We start from the raw sequence: 19,118 nt of genomic DNA on the forward strand, positions 1-19,118 counted from the left end.
ACCTGCTACTTGCCACACCGCGGGATTTTTTTCCCGAGAAAATTACTGCGAGGAAATCGCGATTTTCACGGAAAGTTTCGAAAATCTTCCTAACCGAGAAATTCCATATAAACCCGCTTCACTGCCAGGCCGATGCATCGAGCGCCAATCCCCCCTCTCTCTCTCTACTTTCTTGCTCTTTCTTGACTTTGAATTTTCCTCGCTCCTGCTCCCTCGAGAAGAATTCGTAACGCCCAAAAAGCAGATCACCGCAAAAGCGTCTCTGCTTTTGGCGGAGCGAGAAGGCGGAGCGAGAAGGCGGCGAGGAGGAGCAGGAGGAGGAGGAGGAAGAGGGACTCGCGCTTTACGCGTCTTTCTCGCTCGCGATACTTTCCTTGCTCGTGTAGCGCTCGCTCACTCGCTCCCGTCTTTTCGCGGCGTGGACCGGCTCCCTTTCGGCGTGCATGCGAGTTCGAGCAAGCAACGCCGATTCTTCCGCCGCTGCTGTGCCTTCGGTTCGCGCGTGATCGATTCGGGGCGAGGGAATCGAGAGACGGCGGGGGAGGGAGATGAAGGGCGAGGATCAGGCGCGGTCGCTGTTCGGGATTTCGCTCTCCGATCGCCCCAGGTGGCAGCAGTTCCTCATCTGCTCGGCCGGGTTCTTCTTCGGCTACCTCGTCAACGGCGTCTGCGAGGTGCGTTTACTCGTTCGTCGCCTAGATGATTTTTCGTGATCCCCAGTGCCGTTTGTCGATTTGTCGGGGCTGTTTCCGAATGGCTTTTTTTTTTTTATTCATTGTTCGACTAGCTTTTTTGCCGGAATTGTTAGGAGTCTGGTTGGTAGGACTCTTTCGAGCGTGAAAATGATGTTCGAGTCTTAATATTGCAGTTCGATAAGTTCTCTGAATTGTGCGCGGATTGCGAAAGGCATGTTTTTCCATAGGCTCGTTGAGTGCGGTAGAGCCAATCGAAGCATGCGGCGTTCGTGTTTTCATGGACGTTCTTTAGGATTCACTCTGACATTACTGTTCTATTGATCTCCTTTGCTTAGTTTTTACTCAATCGGAGACAAGTTTGATAGTTTTTAGTTCCAACCGAAGAATCGGTATCATCATGGATATCTTTCATACCTTCTACTGTTCTCCTATTTGCAGGAATACGTGTATAATCGGCTCCAATTCAGGTTCGTGCTCTGTTACACATGCTCTGCAAATCTGGCTTTAAGCTCTTTCCCTTACGGGTTATTGACTTGTATTTTTCTTTGGTTTTTCAGCTATGGTTGGTATTTCACCTTCATACAAGGATTCGTGTACCTGGTACTCATATACTTTCAGGGTTTCACCACCAAGCAAATGGTCAACCCATGGAAATCGTATGTGAAGCTCTCTGCTGTGCTCATGGGTTCTCATGGATTGACCAAGGGATCTTTGGCTTTTCTCAATTATCCTGCCCAGATCATGTTCAAATCCACAAAGGTAAATTGCCATCTCTACCTTTCCTTATATTCGGTCTTGAGCTTGGCCAATACTCAGCCCTCTATCAAAGCGGTGATTTTTTAGTTAGTATATTCCTGCTTTCAGTTGAATTTTATGGTAAAAACGTAGGGATTCTAAGTGATTTATACTTGTTTCCCCTGTTATTGTCAATGAATAGGTTTTGCCAGTCATGGTGATGGGAGCATTTATCCCTGGCTTGAGGAGAAAGTACCCAGCTCACGAGTATATATCAGCTCTGCTTCTAGTAGTTGGTCTGATTATGTTCACCTTAGCAGATGCTCAGACTTCTCCGAATTTCAGCATGATTGGTGTTTTGATGATCACTGGAGCTTTAATCTTTGATTCATTTCTTGGAAATTTGCAAGAAGCAATATTTACCTTGAATCCTGATACAACGCAGGTGCTGAGTTACATCATCAGTTTCCTTTTGATGCTTCTTGGTTATGAGGTAATAGATTGTTTAGTTTCCTCATCGTGAGTTGTGTTACTTCTTTCGCAGATGGAGATGTTATTCTGTTCAACGGTAGTCGGCTTGCCTTTCCTTGTTCCACCAATGATCCTTACAGGGGAGTTGTTTAAGGCTTGGAATTCATGTTCTCAGGTGAGGGGAAAATTTTTTCTTTCTGTTACGCATTATACGAAGTACAAATCTTATCTAGCATCATGTATCTATTCCATCTTTAGAACTTTTCTGTTTGCATTTTGCTTAAGTATTGTTAAGTCATTGAGTTCAGACATAACATGCTCACTATGCCCAACTACCAGCTAAAATTTCCTGTCAGTTGACTATTCTATTCTACTCTATATTATATTAATGTTGATCATACATTCCCCAGACTTGGTATGGTAAGGCTATTTGATAGACATAGGTTGAGCACTAAGAGTGGGTATTAAATTATTTGAGATCCAGAGCATCAATAGATATATTCAAAAGGGACCTGTAACTTGTGCGTTGAGATGACGCACCTCTGGCAAGTTATTAAGTATAGATGAAGGGGACAGAAAATCCGCAACTTGCCCACAGAAAATGGAGAAATAATATTGGAAAGAGAACAAAGGGGTAAATTTGATTGGCTATCTTCTAGTCTTTAACGTGTTGTCTATGTTTACTGCATCTAAATACTTATTTTGCAGATTATTTGCAGCTTTTTCATTTTGACTCACTCTTTGTTGTCTGTAACCAATTGCAGCACCCATACGTGTATGGGGTGTTAATTTTTGAAGCCATGGCCACATTTGTTGGACAAGTCTCTGTTTTATCCCTCATAGCCATCTTCGGGGCCGCAACTACTGCAATGGTAAATACTTATACCGCATTCATTTCAGAAAGTTTGGACTTCTTACAATTTAACTTTTTTGCTTTTTTTTTTTTTTCTTTTGGTGGGGTTAGAATGATTAGTTACAAGACTAAGGATGGTTGGAATTTTCTTGAGTTTGCACCAGAGACGGGTTTCCTGAAAGCTCTAACAAGATCGTAAATGGCAGTGTGCATTTATCTGAATGATCAGCTAATGCTTTTGGTTAATCTAAATGCAGGTAACAACTGCCAGGAAGGCTGTCACTCTCTTGTTGTCGTACTTGATATTCACAAAGCCAATGACGGAGCAACATGGAACGGGGCTTCTGCTCATAGCCATGGGGATCATATTGAAGATGTTGCCAGAAAACAAACAACCTTCCAGGGGTACAATGGCAAATGTTGGTTCTAAGCATGAGAAATCTCCACACCGAGGACAGAGCAGACTTGTTGACAATGGGGAAGCTGAAGAAGAAGGAAGGCCTTTAGTATGATTGAAGGTGGCCCATGTTCTTTTCCTCTTGCCCTTGTTTTATGTTCTTTTCGCAACTTTTCACTCTATTTTCTCTTAGCTTGCAAGATCACATGTCACAGCTAAAGTAAGAAAAAGATATACCTGATAGAGCTAGAGAGTGCTGCCTAGACATATTCATTGTCGATAGATCTGTAGTTTCAAAGGCTTCTCAGCGATTACACATCCACCAAGCAGAGAGATCTTTACATCATCTTGCCGAGAAAGGCAATGGTTAGTACTAGAAAGCAAAGGGAGCACTCATATAGCAGTGTTTTGTCAAATGGATGCTCTCTCTTTTGGGATGTTCCTAATTGTGAATGAAGAGGGTCCATTTATTTTTCTCTCCTGGCGGTGTCTTTGTCGATGATGTACATAATTCGGGTGCCTTGTTGAACAGATTGTGCATTCCTTTTAAGTCAATTTAATAAGTTCACCTCTTATACCACCCTCATCGAGATTACAGCAGTTCTTTCTAGTTGTGCTATCCGGATACATCAGTGGAATCGCTTTAACGACTTTTGCTAATTTTCCCGCCCAAATGCGATATTATGTCTCTTTAGTCATGTTAAGATTCTTGTTCTCGATTAATCCTGGGCACTTGGGAAATTTAATGTTTAATTTTTCAAAGCATCAGTTGAGCATTCTCGTAGCATTATTATTCTTTAGGCTTCACTTGGTCCCGGTTGGTTACATCATGACAGGCTGGAGAATCAAATTAGCTCACGTCCGTAATCCTCGCCAATATGAGTAAGATCTCTCTCATTTGGAGGATAACCAATTTCGAAACTATAGTGGCTTTCTAGTCCATTCCATGAGCTCGGATCCAAGCATCTCTAACACATAGCGAGAACCAAGAATTGTCCTCTATCCGACAATTCGGTTACCTGGTTCGCTAGTGTTCTGTCGAAGTCATTTACATCTGAAAAGTGAAAACTGCTTTATTAATGCTCTCTGCTTCAGCGCCCATGCGGTTCCTTGGAGAAACATGGGGTGTTTCAAAAAGTCGAACATTGGCATTGACATGTTGGTACGCACCAGCCTTCCAGGCGAGGTATGAGCAAGAGACTACCACTTCTGGGTGCTACCTAGGCCATTTCCGGCCAAGCCAAAGGCCAACCCTAGTACACGAGCTCGTGCTCAAGGTGGTCCATAATCAGACTCTTACCTATTGGGATGGCAAGTACCATTACTATTCTAATTTGAGTTGATTCTTTTATATTTTGTGGATAGCATCCGAACCTTTCGACTCGACTAATTCTTTACATATAAGGCTACATAAATTATATGAGCTTCTATCACCTATTAGAGGCGGATGTACATTTTTATTTCTTTTGTAGACGAGTTTAAGAAATTCCCTTTTCAACCTTCAAATTTGTTTGAGCTTGAGCAGAGAGCTAATCCATATCAAAACTTAATAACTCGGAATATGCGTAAAGGGCAGACGGACGACGCATACTTAATTTCTTTTGAGGGCATTGAATATTATAACGGTATCCTGTGATTTCTTGTCTAGTTCTACGTGCCTATTTTGATGTAGACTGTACTGGAGATTTCAGTTATCGGTATTTCCTGAAAAGATTTAGGACTTTCGGAATATTCCTTTTTCCGATCGCCTTGTCAAAATACATGGACCGAGCCTCTCCCCATCCCAGCCCGATGACTGGTGGGTCGGCCCAGCACATCGACGGGGAGTAGGCTGGGCCCGGCCCACGATCATCTCTACTTCGTATAAATACACGTACAGTGTCGTCCACGGGGGGCGGCCGATACGACGCCACAAGCGGCGGAGGCGGGTCCCACGGGGACGGGCCCACCGCCGCGCTCGGACAGAGCGAGCCACCCACGTGGCCCGGGCGGAGCTTGCCCCTTCCCTTGCCGAAGAGGAACCGATCGCGCGGCTCCAATTGAATTTCAACTTCACCACCTCATCCGACGGCCACGATCAGCGCGCAATTTTGCCTTTTTTCGTATACTCTCTCTCCCCCTGTCTGGGTCCGCTTCATTTCACTTCCGGTGTGAACAGAGAAGAATCGCAAGATTTGCAGCAATTTTTTACGAACGGAACCCTAATTGATCGCCACCTCGTCCCGCTCGATAATCTCCTCCTCCCGGCGCGGCGGCGGAATCATGAGCAGGAAGCGCCTCGCCCCGTCGGCCTCCAACCCCGACGCCGCCGACTCCGCGGTGAGTTCCCCTCTCGGCTCCCCGAAGAAGAACCGAGGGAAAAAAAAACCTAACTTTGCTTCGGCCCTGCTCCGAGCTCTTCGTCCCGTCTTTCATTCGTTGCTGCTTTGGTGTCGCGCTCGCCGGCGGTACCGGCCGGTCGAGCATTTGCGTTGGCTGCGTCTGTGTTGGGGGTGGAAAGTCGCTGCTTTTTTACTGTTCCCGAGTTCGTTGGGGAAAGCAAATCGTGGGTCCAGCTCTGGAGGTGTTTCGGTTTTCGTTTCCTTCGGGAGCTCGCGGATGAAGTTGCTCGAGCTCGTATCGTGTAGTTCGGGAATCGGTTGTCGCGCCACCGTTGAGTCAGTTTTTGTCCGGAGTTGAGTTTGAGCTGGCCGATTTGAGCTTGCGCACTCGGGACGTTAGCGGCGAGCCATGGATGAAATCTGATTTATCTCTTAGGCCTTTTATCGCTGTTCGTATGGAACGATAATTTATTTGGGAATTGAGTGTGTTATCGGGAACGCGGAAGAATTGTCTGCATTATCTGCTCTTCGTAAGTCCAGAAAGGAAGCGGTGTGTTGTTGCGATTTGGGGAGTTATTATTGTGCTAGGGAGCTTAGGAAGTGAGGTGGAGTATAAGGGGAGATGTACTTTTAAACATGGGGGTCGTTGCTTAGTGTTGGTTCTTCTTTAATTCAATGCAGTTTTGGAATAAAAGAGTAATGGCTGGATCAACTATCGACGACCATAGGGCTGAACCATCTCAGCAGCAGTTCACAGTGACGCCACTGCTTGATATGCACCGGGCTCAGTCATCTCGACAGCACGTGAGAGCTCTCAATACCCAGTTTGCAAGGTCCGTGTTGATTATTTCTGGTTTCTCCATAGACATAAGTCTGACTGACTTATTCTTCAATTGACCGGGTGGCAGATGCCCTATGGAAGATCTCTAATGTTTTAGTTTGCTGAATAACATTGTTTTCCCCTCTTAATTTGGGACTTTAGTGCATTTTACCTTTACTTTGTGCTTATGCCTTTTGTTCTGAATAGTTGGGTGCAAACACAGTTGAAGAATCATCCTGATGAGCTTTGGGAAGATGGCGTCCACGACTACTTAAGTCATGCTTCAAGCATAACGGTACTGTTTCCCCACTTCACTTTACGGTATGGTGATAGATCAGTATGTTTTGTGGGAAGACATGGAGTGCTACTATATGGTGTTGTGCTTGAGCCTTGAAGCATTTGCCCTGGCCATTAGTTTATGGTAAATCAGCAAATATCTGTATTCCACTGGTGTTTTTTATCCTTGAATAGTTGTATGGAAGTTTCTCTGTAAATTTGGATCTTTTGGAGAATATGTTGGCATGAATTATAATGCTTTTCTGCGGTATCTAGGTGCTTCCACTGTCAGAATTGTGTATTGAAATAATTGAAAGTTGCAACTCCAGTACTTAAATTCGTCTTTTATTGGGTAGGCAAATGCTGGTCATCAGTTTATCCAAGATGGTGTTCTTTCTAATCCTTTTGCAAAGGGTTGACTTTTCAGACATGCTTGCTTACACTATAAGTGATATGTTTTATCTTTAAAGCTGGCTGCTTTTGGGATTCTGGTTATAGGCTCGAATTGGAGAGAGTGTTTATTATCTAATTACACTCTGAGATTTCCATAAAGCAAGTTGTGTCAACATGCTTGGATCTACCTTGGTCATTTCAATGAATATATCATTGGCCCCATGCCGACTAGATGCATTTTGGCCCCATGCTTGCTTTTGTAAACTAATCATTATGTTAGAAAAAAGATGATCAGAAGGGAGATTTATTCCCTTGAAGTATTCTGAGCATAATATACTTTACTTGTTTATTTGCTGCACGATGTGAACATCTCTTTCTGTGCATGCATCACACATGGTCGTAGATGCAGGTTCCGTGACGTCTGGTTCATCTTAAGTGTTTCTGTGGCTGGAGAATGAGAAGTAGTATGTACTATGTTAAGACAACCAATAGATTTGTCAACTTTGTTTAAGTTGTTTTCTCTAGTTAAAATGCAGTTTGTCGCTTATCTTGATGCAGAACTGCTGATGATGTGTTCTGGCCATGAAATCAATCCTTACCATGCTGTGATACTTGTTGGTCTATACTGTTGTTGTAGGAGAAATTCAGTGATGTTGTCAACTGGCTCAAAGCAAATCGTTTAAAAGGGGAGAATTCGTCTACTGCAGGACCTCATACTGCTGAAAAGAAACTGATATCTGAAGATAAATTCAAAATGGCAAATTCATCTTTGGACAAGGTGAATGCCAATCCAACAAGTACAACTTTAAGCTTTTCTAGTCCATGGAGCTTTGGAGCATCTTCTAGTAGTCAAGCCAGTACTGGATTGTTCAGCTCCAGAATGCAGCCAGTACCAGAAATTAAAGATAGTAAGACACAACCATCTCAGGAGAAGCCTGTCTTTACTCCATCCAGTAATAATACGAGTTTTGTGAGCCCATGGAGCTCAGGGATATTCTCCAGCAGCCAGACGCCAGCCTTGTCTGGTATGTACTGTTGTTTGTGGACATGTTAATACGCGCACTTTTGGATAGGTCACTTGATCTTGGCAGTTATTTTGGGGAGTATGTACACAATTTTCCATCTTCTAGAATCTAATGACTAAGAGAAATTCCGGTTACAATGATTTTAAAACATTTGATGGTTTCTTCAACTATACTTGGCAATATACTCCATCTGATATGGTCTTCAGAATGCAAGGTGCATTGCATCCCCCAACTTCAGAGGAAGGCTATTTTTGGGACTAACCACGCTAATATGGTGCTAAGGAAATTTTAGATGTAGGAACAAACTTTAGGATTTAACTTAACTGTACGTCCTTATTTTTCTCTTGTAAGGACATTGATATATTCATCCTTGGTCTTTTATTTACATCAGGATTCCAAAGTTCTACTCCTGCAAATGCTGATGCTGCTAATGATAAAGATGGTGGTAAGAAAAATCTTAACTTTATTTGCAAATTCTCATAGCTTATTCAGAAATGTGCTAAATTATCCCATAGCATGGTAACACGAGTTCTGATGCTGTACTTAGTTTAAGATGGCTTAGTTCATAAAAAACTAACTCTTAAGTTAGAATTTCCTAGAATTGGTATTGTGAATGGTAGTATTGGTTTATGTATATTAGTTTTATGTTCATCTTTGATGATAAAACAGATTCTTTTAGTATGCTTGCTTAGTGTGACAGGGCCCATAGAGTTAGAAACTTAGAAGCATATCCATACCAAGTAGAACTAGACAATCTTTATCATGTATTGCACAAAATTAAAATGCGATTGATGTTGTTATTTCTCCTTGTCAACAGAAGATGAGTTGGAGCAGCCTAGCAGCCCATCTGTGAAAAAATCAGAGGAAAAGGGAATCGTGGTTGTCCATGAAGTTAAATGCAAGCTTTATGTAAAGGTGGGTGTCTGCTTAAAGCTATTTGATATTAATATATTGCATGGAACCACTTCATTTTGGATCATCTTCTATTCATGGTACTTATTGATTACTCATTTGTTTGTGTTTTTGGCTTTTGGCCTTGTCTTGGGATGGCTGTAGCCATTTATGACAAGTGTCTATTGAGAGCAGTGTGATCATCTCTTACTTGAATAGGCCTTGGCTTGTTCCCCTCTATGACTTTGTGATGGATTGAACACTGACAAATTTCATCCTACTTTGGTTAGATAGATGGCTTTATATTTTCTTGCTAAGAACACAACTCTGTAGTTTTGCTGTTGGAATCTCCAGTGCATTTTCTTTTATGGATGTCTTTTAAGTCTGGCCAAGATACTTTATGCTACAAGAAAAATATGGTCAGAATGAATTATAGCATTTGACTAAGCTCATGTTGTGCAAAAAAAAAAAAAAAAAAAAAAAGGGCCTAGTCTTTAGATAAATAGGTAAACTTGCTTAGCAGTGCTGGTTTGTGCTTAAACTTTCAGATTAGTAATCGGCTGATGAACTGTGACTCTTAACTTTACCACCTGGAAATTGTCTCATTTAAGTGTTGCAATCACTAATACGGGTGACAGGTAAGTGATTTGACAGATGTATCAATACCCAAACTATATGCTCTGCATAATGCTGAGCACTGACAAGCAATGCAAGCTTGGATCGCTGGTTCTGTCCCCTGATCACTTCACACGTGGCAGTAGAATTTGATGGGGCCGATTTTGTCAGAAGTGTCATGCTCCAACTGTAATTTTTTATGACTGACTACTTGGGAATTTTGTACAACTTCCTCACTTTTATTCACTTTCACTATAGCAGTGCTACCTCTGAATGCAAATTGGAGTTGAAAGCAAGTTCCACTTTACCAACAAATGTATTATACCAGTAAATGCCGAAACGGTTCTTCAAGTCTTGGCATATCTAACAAAATTTATGCATAATGGATAACCTTGGCCAGATTTGATTAGAATAGCTGATTTCATGATATGAGTGCATGCATAAAACTTGGGACATGTTCTCATGAATATTAATAATGCTCGCTCTTGACATGTCTAGTCCACCGATCCTGCTGATAAGGATGCATGGAAAGATAAAGGTGCAGGGCAGCTTTCCATCAAATGCAAAGAAGGCGTAAGCAAGGGAACAAAAGAATCCAAACCAACAATCGTGGTTCGGAATGACGTAGGTGTTTTCACTTCACATGTTTTGTTTTCTAAGCTGTCTCAAATGATATTGCAGAATGCCTGTGCCGAGTATCACTTGACCATATACATCATGATCTCCTGTACTTGTTGTGGATTTTTTTAATCTTTTCTTGTTTACCGCAGGTGGGAAAGGTGTTACTTAATGCTTTGATATACCCGGGCATCAAGACAAACTCTCAAAAGAATTCAATTGTTGCAATATTCCATACTGCGGTACTACATTTTTCCTGTTGCATACATGAACAGTCTTGAGTTCTGCATAATTCTTGGTTATAGGACAACCCTTGATAGTCTATTTTGCACCTCCTATCTTGGATAGTTACAGAAATGAGTCTTCAAATTTCCAGTGATTCCGGCCAATTTTTTCTAATTATTGTTTCGGTGTGCTGGTGAACATTATCTGGCGTAGTTCATATCAGTTTGCCATTTGTGCTTGTAGGATGATGGAGGCAGCAACGAAAAAGTTGTGGCGCGCACCTTCTTGATCAGGACTAAGACACAAGAGGAACGCAATAAATTGGCGACGGCAATCCAAGAATACGCCCCTACTTCGTGACAGCTACCGCATGTACCAATATATATTTTGATTTACTCGGGAAAGTTGCATAATGTGCCCCCTGTTCTCAGTTCCTTTCATTTTGACCCCCTGAAACTTGCAATTATTGCACATTGAGACTGTGCTGTCGACTCTTTTAGCATCAAATAGCAAGTAGAGCCAATTTTTTTATTGCGAAGTTATCATTATCAGTAGCCATGCTTGTGGTTGTCCGAGGAGAAATTTAGGTATCAACAGCGCATAATTAGGAGGTAATTTTAGTGGACATCCCAACAATCGGCAATTACTTTGAAGTAATTATATTCCCGTTAAGTTTTGGCATTTTCCTTTAGGATTGGGTCGAAATGTGTGTAAGGAATGGCTATTTTTGGGCAAGAAAGTTATTATTATTATTTTTTTTTTTTCATGTAAAGGAGAGCAGGGATAGCATCCGTTAGCCGTGAAAGGGAGTAGATTTTAGAGGAGTTTCTTGGTCAAGTGGGTTTTATCGGCTTTTACTTCGCTATATTTGGGAAGTGGATAGAATGAAAATTTGAGTGGAAAATTTCGAACTAAGTTTTTCGTCACAAGGAGGGGAGCAACTTTGAAATTATGGGTTGTTTTCTTTTTCTTTTTCCTTCGCCTTTTTTTTTTTTTTTTTTTTTTTGATCCTTCGCAATTGGTCCCCTGAAAATAGCACTTGTTTGGACAATATGCAAATTAGAAGCGTCAACGGGTTGATTCGGTTTGAATTTTCAGTTAATCCGAATTGAATCATTTCGGTGTATATGATTCAAATCGAATATAATCCAAATCAAAGAAAAGAGGTGACTTTTAGTTTGATTGGTTAATCAAACAGGAATTGAAAATGTTAATTTTTCATTATAACAGTAACCAAATATAAAATGTCTAAAGTTCTGTTTCCATTTGAGTTAGGTTTCGGTTCAATTTTCAAGTTCAATTCTAATACCCTCAATATAAATGTCATGTAATACGACGAGATTTTTTTTTTTTTTTAAATTACATGCTTCACTATCGAAATGCGATATTTTATTTTACAAATGATTCTTGAAATCTCATCTCTTGGGTATTGAAAATAATTGGCTAAAATTAGAAAATAGTGAGAGTCAATTGTCAAAGATCAATAAGTTTTCAATTGTAGCTCACTCAAATGGATAATTATTTTTCCAATAACTCAAGTTTCTCAGGTTATAATTCATCATCAAGTTTGATTTACAAATCATATTATGGCTATTGTTGCTTAAATTTCTTTTTATAGAAATGAGGCACAGTTAATTCTAAATAACACAATCTCAAATTGCGAATCATACTAAATTGAAGAAATTTTTTTTAATAATACTTATAATCAAATGTTTTTCTAAGTGAGGGATGTAGAGTGCTTTTAATAAGAAACATATATATAAATCGGGCAGCTTATCCCGAATCGCGTTTGTAGTCCAACGGTTAGGATAATTGCCTTCCAAGCAATAGACCCGGGTTCGACTCCCGGCAAACGCATTTTTAGGGGTTACTGGATTAATGGATTTTGTCGCACTTGCTGTAACTTCTGTAGTCAAAAGTTATCTCATAGGCTTTTTCTAATCAAAAGTTGTCTCATCCTAATCCTCTAATCTATTGTAATCACTATGCTTAAAGTAGATAAGGCCCATTTGGTTCGAATTTGAAAAAATAGCTTTAGAAAAATATAAACATTTTTGGGGTAAATGAGTTTTTCAAATTGTTATAATGTTTGATAAAAGAAAATAATTTTGGCGTAAATGCCATTCGATAAAATCCACATTTATAAAAGGTTTTTGCTAATTTTTATTTAGTTTAAAAATTAAATCCCGTGAAGGTCGATCACTGGCCAACCGTCGGCGGCCAGATCCAACCACCAGAGAACCTCCCTTGAGATCGCTCAAGGTAGCCTAAGGTCGTGTGAATTAGGCGATGTTGCTGGAGATCACCTAAGTCATGGGTCATGTCACCCTAGGTAGTGGTCATCCTTGACAACCCTAGGCGGTGGTGGTGGTCATTGGAGAAGCCTCACTCTTGGGCAATGAATCGGGGAAGATGAATAGTCGTGGATGAATAGGGAAGAAGATGAACATTGATGGATGAACAATGGATTTGCAATTTCAAAATGCTGAAAACCCAAAATAAGTCCCTACTTTAAGTATTCAAAATGCTGAAAACCCAAAATAAGTCCCTACTTTAAGTATTCAAAATGCTCGCATTTGGCCAAGAGAGTCTCGAAAACACTTGTCAAATGCTTAGTATTTTTCGCAAAGCCCCTTGTAAAAGTTAAACCAAATGGGACCAAAGAATTAGAAATACCCCATTTTGTTATAATCGCGACGATTCACTCCCTGGTCATTTAGCACTGAAGCCATCATCGAGACAAGACTTGATGTAGCGTGTGACGAGTAGTGAATTATTTTTTAATAGCCAATTAGGCCAACATGAGCGTATCACCAACACTAAAATCTTCTTAATATCGGTAATAAATGGTTGGAAAATTAGAGATACCCCATTTTTGTCATAATCATAACAATTCATTACCCGCTCATTTAGCACTAAAGCCATCATTGAGTCAACACTTGATGTGGTGTATGACGAGCAATGAATTATTTTCTAATAGCCAATTAGGCCGACGTGTGTATTACCAACACTAAGATCTTCGGAATGTCGGTAGTATGCTGATTGAACATAAAAAATATCCCGTTCTGTCATAGTCATAACAATTCATTCCCTGTTCTTTTAACACCAAAGCCATCATCGAGTCAACCTCTAATGTGGCATGTGACAAGCAATGAATTATTTCCTAACAGCTAATTAGGCCGACATGAGTGTATCATGAGCACTAAGATCTTGTGAATGTCGGTAGTAAGTTGCCACCAAAACCTATTAAAGTTTCACATGGCTTGACATCTCACTATCAAGCCTTGAACCAGAAAGAGTCCAAAAAGACTCTTCAATTTATCGCCTAAACTGTCTTGTCTTAATTCTTTAATTTATCATTGTGCTTAAAGTGAACACAGAATAAGAGATACCCCGTTTTGTCATAATCATAACAATCCATTACCCGTTCATATAGCACTGAAGCCATAGTCAAGTCGACACTTGATGTGGCATGTGACGAGCAATGAATTATTTTCTGATAGCCAATTGGGCCGACATGAGTGTATCACCAGCACTAAGATCTTCTTAATGTCGGTAGTATGCTAATGAAAAATTAAAAATATCCCATTTTATCATAATGATAACAATTCATTCCCTATTCATTTAGCATCAAACACATCATCAAGTCAACATCTGATATGGTGTGACAAGCAATGAATTATTTTCCAGTATCCAGTTGGGCCGACATGAGCGTATCACGAGCACTAAGATCTTCTGTACGCCTGTCGTAAGCCACTAGAAAACCTGTTCATGTTTCACATAGCTTGACATCGCACTTTCAAGCTTTGAACCAAAAAGAGTTCAAAAGGACTCTTCAATTTATCGCCGAAGCTGTCTTATCTTAATTCTTTAATTTATCACTATGCTTAAAGTGGACAGAGAATCAAAGATACCCTGTTTTATGATAGTTGAAATAATTCATTCCCCATTCATTTAGCACTAAAGCCATCATTGAATCAATATCTAATGTGGTTCGTAACAAGCAGTTAATTATTTTCTAATAGCCAATTGGGCCAACATGAGTGTACCACGAGTACCAAGATCTTTTTTTTTTTTTTTTTTTTTGGTCGTAAAAGGGAAATTCATTTAAGATAAAGGATAGGTACAACCAACGGCCAAAGTGTCCGAGCATAGTAGATCTAGCAATAAGGAAGGAGGCGAAATGGCCCAATTTTGAGGTAGGGTGCCATTTTTATGGGCCTTTGCGGCCCAATCAGCTCCGTAGTTGGCCTCACATTTGCAAGATCTTTTGAATCTCAGTAGTAAGCTGCCGACCAATCTATCAAAGTTTCACATAACTTGAGATCTCACTATCAAGCTCTGAGCCAAAAAGAGTTCAAAAGGACTCTTCAATTTATCACCTAGGTACACAGTTAGAGAAAGCCATCTAATGTAATTATACAGACTTACATAAGCACTTCAAGAGTCCGCGTATCCACTCAAACTTCTTCATTAGTAACTACAATCTACATATCATCCAAGTGAACTTCTACCATCACTCAAATGCCAAATAGGCATAAAGCACAATCTAGCCAAACATGGTTATCCAAACTTCCCCACTCAAACCGAAAAAAATCTCGGACTCCTCAGGTTGAAGCGAGGTCGCCGTCAAGCTCGACGGTGTCTCATTTTGTGTCACCAAATGCCAGCACACACGACTGCTCTCTTGCGTGTCACCATTACTACGTAGTTCGGGTCTGCTAGCAAACGAGCGATAATCTAAGAGAGGGAATAGTTGGAATGTGCGTGCAAGATGCCCAGCGAATGACTGATTCAGCCACCACAAAATCAATTTGATCATGCTCGCCAAACCCTATTGTGTGATTCCTTTTACTGTGTTTTCCTAGTGCCCTGGATCCACCAGTCCCAGCTCTCCGAGTTTCCAACCTCTGCTCCGCTTCTACATCATGTTTACCCAAAACGGAAGAATCCGGCAGTATTAATGGTTTGGCAAAGCCTGATTCCGCATTCACAAACAAGGGGGAATATTGAGTTTCTGTGAATATTGAGAAAGGGTAAATTTCCACGAGTGTAAAGAGGAAAAAGTGCCCATACCTCCATTGCTCACGGTAGTAATTGACATGTTGGTTTGACATTCCAACAGATCATTCCGTTGTTCAGCAGCAGGACCGAGACCGAGACCGAGCCCAAAGAAAGTAAAACTTGGCATTGATGGAACACTTGAAGGGAACCCTGGGCCTGAAGGACTTGATTTAGAGGCACTAGTGAAAGAAAACCCCTCAATTGAAGATGTGGAACATTCATCACTGACTAGGTAAGAAGAGAAAGATGACTTGCACGTGAATGCAGGTGATTGCTCCATGGAATTTGCACCAACGGCATGTGATTCATAGCTGAAGCTATAATCCTGAACTCTAGCGATAAATGGTGTAGAAAAAGAACTTCCACCCACTTCCAGCATTTCCCGACCCAGATTCCCTCGTGCGCTCGGTTCTTGAACGCCTTGTTCACAGAGTTCCATCCAGGGATGATCTGTAAAATACCACAGTCGAGAAAAGAATTACCTCTACTCTGAGTGTCCGAAGAATGTAACAGTCATTAAACTAATAGACTCTAATAAATTGATAAAAATGAATGGATATTTGGAGTTCAGTCAATGCATGACAATATTGGAGAATCAAAGGAAAGAAGCATTTAGTACGCCCAAATATTTTCCTATTAATTTTAAAATTTTCTCTATTCAGTTCAAGAATTCCTTTGAGGAAACAAGCATTTGATATATTAAGTTCAAAGACTTCTCAATTTATACAAAAATTTGAAAAGCACGAAAATAGAAGCACTCATCTGTTGGCGATAGAAAGTTTGCATGGAAAAGATCAAAATTGGAAAGCAAACTTCCTCTTTTACAAGGCAAAAATTTCTGTAAGTCTTAGCATTACTCCTGATATTTATTCTCACAGTATCATGCAAAGATCTTTAAAACTTCGCCTGCCCCATTCCAATAATAAGTTTCTGAACCAAATTGCGTTTTCTTCATAAGATGCCATCTAATTTCAACTTTTCTACTTTACTATCGTAGAAAGGACAAACATATTTTTTCTTTCAAGTAACGGCTGATGTCATATTCAAGGGATGTCGTAACAAGTCCCAACTCTATCGGTCGAAACTTATGCTGAGTATTTCCAAAATGTCTATATTTACGCTTTATAAGAATGCAAAAAACAAACATATATCGCAGCAGGCCTTACTGTTAAAGAACAGATATGTAGCCATCATACCTATAACCTCTGCTGCTGTGAGTCTCTTGGTCGGATCTAATTGAAGCATTCCGGCAATCAAATCCTTTGCCAACGAAGATATGCCTTCCCAATGACTGGCAGGAAACCGCAAATTTGCTGCTCTAACAGCCTCGAATATTTTTGACCTAGTCTTTCCCCAGAATGGGGGCACACCACTAAGTAATATGTACAAGATAACACCAGCGCTCCACACATCAGCAGCCTGACTATAACCTCCCACAAGCACCTCTGGAGCTATGTAAAATGGACTACCAACAGTGCCATGCAATCTCTGCCCTGCTAAAACATAAGATCAGAATTGTCAATAAAGGGGGAAAAAGAGCAACAAAAAGATGAGAGCAAGGACAAATTCCATGGAAGCTGAAAGCTCTTACCCGGCCGAATATAGGTTGCAAGGCCAAAATCTGCTAATTTAATAGGAGAAGATGAGGATGTTGAAACCAATAGGATGTTCTCTGGCTTCAGATCTCTATGGACGATGCCATTATCATGACAATACTCAATCACTTGCATCAACTGCTTAAAAAGAACACGAGCCTCCTTCTCGGAGAAGCTCCCGTGTTTCTCAAGCCGATGAAAAAGCTCCCCTCCTACGCATAATTCCATCAACAAATGCACACAGTCTTCCTCCTCATAGACCGCCTTGAGATTTACAACATTCGGGTGCCCGGATAACCTGTTCATGATCTCAATCTCCAGCTTCACGCTTTGCAGGTCATCCGGCCTGACCAATCTATCTTTGGCGATGGATTTGCAAGCCAGAACCTCACCAGTCAACCTATCAGAACACGCCCTGATAACGCCGAATTGCCCCCACCCTAACTGTTCTTCGAGAACATACCGGTCTTTCAGACAAGCAACTTGACTCGATCCCAAGATCGTCTCAGTAAGGCTACTAACTTTGTAACATTTGCGGAGTTGGACCGAAGAATTACTAAAGCCGGTGCCGCCATCACTACTTGCTATTTCCATACAGCATAAAGATCTACTTAACACTAAGGTCAACGCACAAACGTTTCGGCGACACTACGCACTTCAAACGAAAGAAATCCAGAAGAAGCGCCTTACTCCACAAAAATCGAGCTCCTCCCGCAAGTCGCGCCGTCGTGCTCGGGCAAGATCGCCGACAACCGAGTTCAGTCAAGAGCTTCAGAGCCAGAATGAACTCGGCCACGAGCAGCGCCCGCCGACTTCAAACGGTACGCTGGAATTCTCGGTTCTGGAATCGTGAAACGGAAAGGAACTGCAGATATCGCGTCATTCCATCTTCAACTCCAGTGACCGAAGGAGCCGAAAACAGAAGTGAACCGCAATTGAGACGAACATGGAAATCTCCAAATCGGCTTCGACTTCGACTTCGACGAGATCAAACAGCCGAGCAGAACTGGACCTGTGATTTCCGCGCACAAAGAAAGAAACAAATCAATCGACCGAGAACTACAAGAAGCCAACTCGCCGCGCCGGCGCGGCAGTTGGCGGCGGACGAAGCGGACAAGACGACGCGAAGTAGCAGCGCGACTCGAAGACAAAGCAGAGATCGCTCAAGACACGACCATGTCCCGGGAACATCCGACGCATCGGAAGCGAGAAATCCGGAGACTGACCTGACCTGCTCCGAGGACGGCGGCGCCGGAGAGACAATGTCGAACGGAGTCCGCCGCGAATCAAACTCTCATTCTCTCTCTACCGCACCACTTCTCTCTCTCTCTCTCTCTCTCTCTCTCTCTCTAAGCTGCTCCTGCTCCTCCTCCTCCTCCTCCTCGAGACCGGAAACCGGAACACCAGGTTCGGTACCGGCGCACCGAGGCGACGGAGAGAGCCGGGAAAAGTCGAAGAGCCGCAGCCGTAGAATGGGAGGGACAATAGGAACGAGGGGAGCGGACTGACACGTGTACGTCGAGGGCAGCGTAGTTGTCGCTGACGCGGTCATCCGAATTTCGCGGAGAAAGTCTCATCTCGACCCAGTCTGAGTGAATCACAGCCGTTGATTCTGACAGTATACATACAGTAGCTCGCATGGAGTTTATAACACCCTAGGTTCGTCCAGCCTACTCAAACCGGGTCCAATAGAGAATCACATCTTCGATTCAAACTCAATTGATCAAGTGAATTGCAGTCATTAATTTCATACGACATATATGATGGCTCGTATGAAATCTATAATATCTGTAATTATAGTTCATTGAGCTTATTCGACCTAAGTGGAATCGAGAAATTGTGGATTTTTTTTTATGATCAAAAGAAAGACACCATTTATACATCTAAATTATACCGGAGAGATACATGAAAAAGTTTTAAATGCTGACAAATCCTGAAACTCAGTGGCTACAGCCCCATCCCATCCCATCCCAAATGACAATATGACAGCAGCGTGTGAGGACAAAATGAGCTTTCATTCGATGGGGAGAGGCCAATTGGATTTCTATCTGGTGGGAATATTTTATGAGATCTTTTTTTGGGTTTGGGAAGAATATATGTTGGTGGATGGGGACACACAACGGC

The 19,118-nt window shown here is 41.6% G+C and overlaps 3 protein-coding genes and 1 non-coding gene across 6 annotated transcripts; 3 read left to right on the forward strand and 1 right to left on the reverse strand.

The window, feature by feature from the left end:
- Positions 1-3,737, forward strand: LOC104441802 (UDP-galactose/UDP-glucose transporter 2). The gene is made up of 7 exons (XM_010055035.3): positions 1-674; positions 1,134-1,162; positions 1,253-1,454; positions 1,633-1,875; positions 1,975-2,076; positions 2,666-2,773; positions 3,012-3,737. The coding sequence occupies exons 1-7, from the start codon at positions 549-551 to the stop codon at positions 3,264-3,266; spliced, it is 1,065 nt and encodes a 354-aa protein (XP_010053337.1). The 5' UTR covers positions 1-548; the 3' UTR covers positions 3,267-3,737.
- A 1,535-nt stretch (positions 3,738-5,272) lies between these two features.
- On the forward strand, positions 5,273-10,873 carry LOC104441803. The gene is made up of 9 exons (XM_010055036.3): positions 5,273-5,470; positions 6,154-6,305; positions 6,500-6,587; positions 7,599-7,986; positions 8,378-8,431; positions 8,804-8,901; positions 9,991-10,116; positions 10,263-10,352; positions 10,579-10,873. The coding sequence occupies exons 1-9, from the start codon at positions 5,414-5,416 to the stop codon at positions 10,693-10,695; spliced, it is 1,170 nt and encodes a 389-aa protein (XP_010053338.2). The 5' UTR covers positions 5,273-5,413; the 3' UTR covers positions 10,696-10,873.
- Positions 10,874-12,120: 1,247 nt separating this feature from the next.
- Positions 12,121-12,192, forward strand: TRNAG-UCC. The gene has a single exon. It is a non-coding gene; the product is annotated as a tRNA-Gly (tRNA).
- Positions 12,193-14,624: 2,432 nt separating this feature from the next.
- LOC104441804 (calcium-dependent protein kinase 26) lies at positions 14,625-18,447 on the reverse strand. Of its 3 annotated transcripts, none has more exons than XM_010055039.3 (5): positions 18,226-18,447; positions 16,991-18,006; positions 16,596-16,892; positions 15,412-15,849; positions 14,625-15,319 (listed from the first exon to the last, which is right to left on the reverse strand). In XM_010055039.3, exons 2-5 carry the CDS (start codon positions 17,586-17,588, stop codon positions 15,057-15,059), a joined length of 1,596 nt encoding a protein of 531 aa, XP_010053341.2. In that variant the 5' UTR covers positions 17,589-18,006; positions 18,226-18,447; the 3' UTR covers positions 14,625-15,056. The 3 variants fall into 3 exon arrangements, with proteins under 3 accessions (XP_010053341.2, XP_010053340.2, XP_010053342.2); XM_010055038.3 differs by having other exon boundaries at positions 18,221-18,447; XM_010055040.3 differs by having other exon boundaries at positions 14,625-15,313; positions 18,221-18,444.
- Positions 18,448-19,118: the final 671 nt, after the last annotated feature.

Source organism: Eucalyptus grandis, chromosome 4 (genome assembly GCF_016545825.1).
Source record: "Eucalyptus grandis isolate ANBG69807.140 chromosome 4, ASM1654582v1, whole genome shotgun sequence".
Taxonomy (NCBI): Eukaryota; Viridiplantae; Streptophyta; class Magnoliopsida; order Myrtales; family Myrtaceae; genus Eucalyptus; species Eucalyptus grandis.

What these genes read in the sequence shown, in the direction of transcription:
- LOC104441802 (XM_010055035.3), top strand. Translation starts at nt 549, where the DNA reads ATGAAGGGCGAGGATCAGGCGCGGTCGCTGTTCGGGATTTCGCTCTCC. An exon ending in TGAATCCTGATACAACGCAG is followed by an intron (nt 1,876 to 1,974) that starts GTGCTGAGTTAC and finishes CTTCTTTCGCAG; the next exon opens with ATGGAGATGTTATTCTGTTC. An exon ending in GGGCCGCAACTACTGCAATG is followed by an intron (nt 2,774 to 3,011) that starts GTAAATACTTAT and finishes ATCTAAATGCAG; the next exon opens with GTAACAACTGCCAGGAAGGC.
- LOC104441803 (XM_010055036.3), top strand. Translation starts at nt 5,414, where the DNA reads ATGAGCAGGAAGCGCCTCGCCCCGTCGGCCTCCAACCCCGACGCCGCC. An exon ending in GTCATGCTTCAAGCATAACG is followed by an intron (nt 6,588 to 7,598) that starts GTACTGTTTCCC and finishes CTGTTGTTGTAG; the next exon opens with GAGAAATTCAGTGATGTTGT. An exon ending in TGCTAATGATAAAGATGGTG is followed by an intron (nt 8,432 to 8,803) that starts GTAAGAAAAATC and finishes CCTTGTCAACAG; the next exon opens with AAGATGAGTTGGAGCAGCCT.
- LOC104441804 (XM_010055039.3), bottom strand. Translation starts at nt 17,588, where the DNA reads ATGGAAATAGCAAGTAGTGATGGCGGCACCGGCTTTAGTAATTCTTCG. An exon ending in TGCAACCTATATTCGGCCGG is followed by an intron (nt 16,893 to 16,990) that starts GTAAGAGCTTTC and finishes ATGTTTTAGCAG; the next exon opens with GGCAGAGATTGCATGGCACT. An exon ending in TACTACCGTGAGCAATGGAG is followed by an intron (nt 15,320 to 15,411) that starts GTATGGGCACTT and finishes TTGTGAATGCGG; the next exon opens with AATCAGGCTTTGCCAAACCA.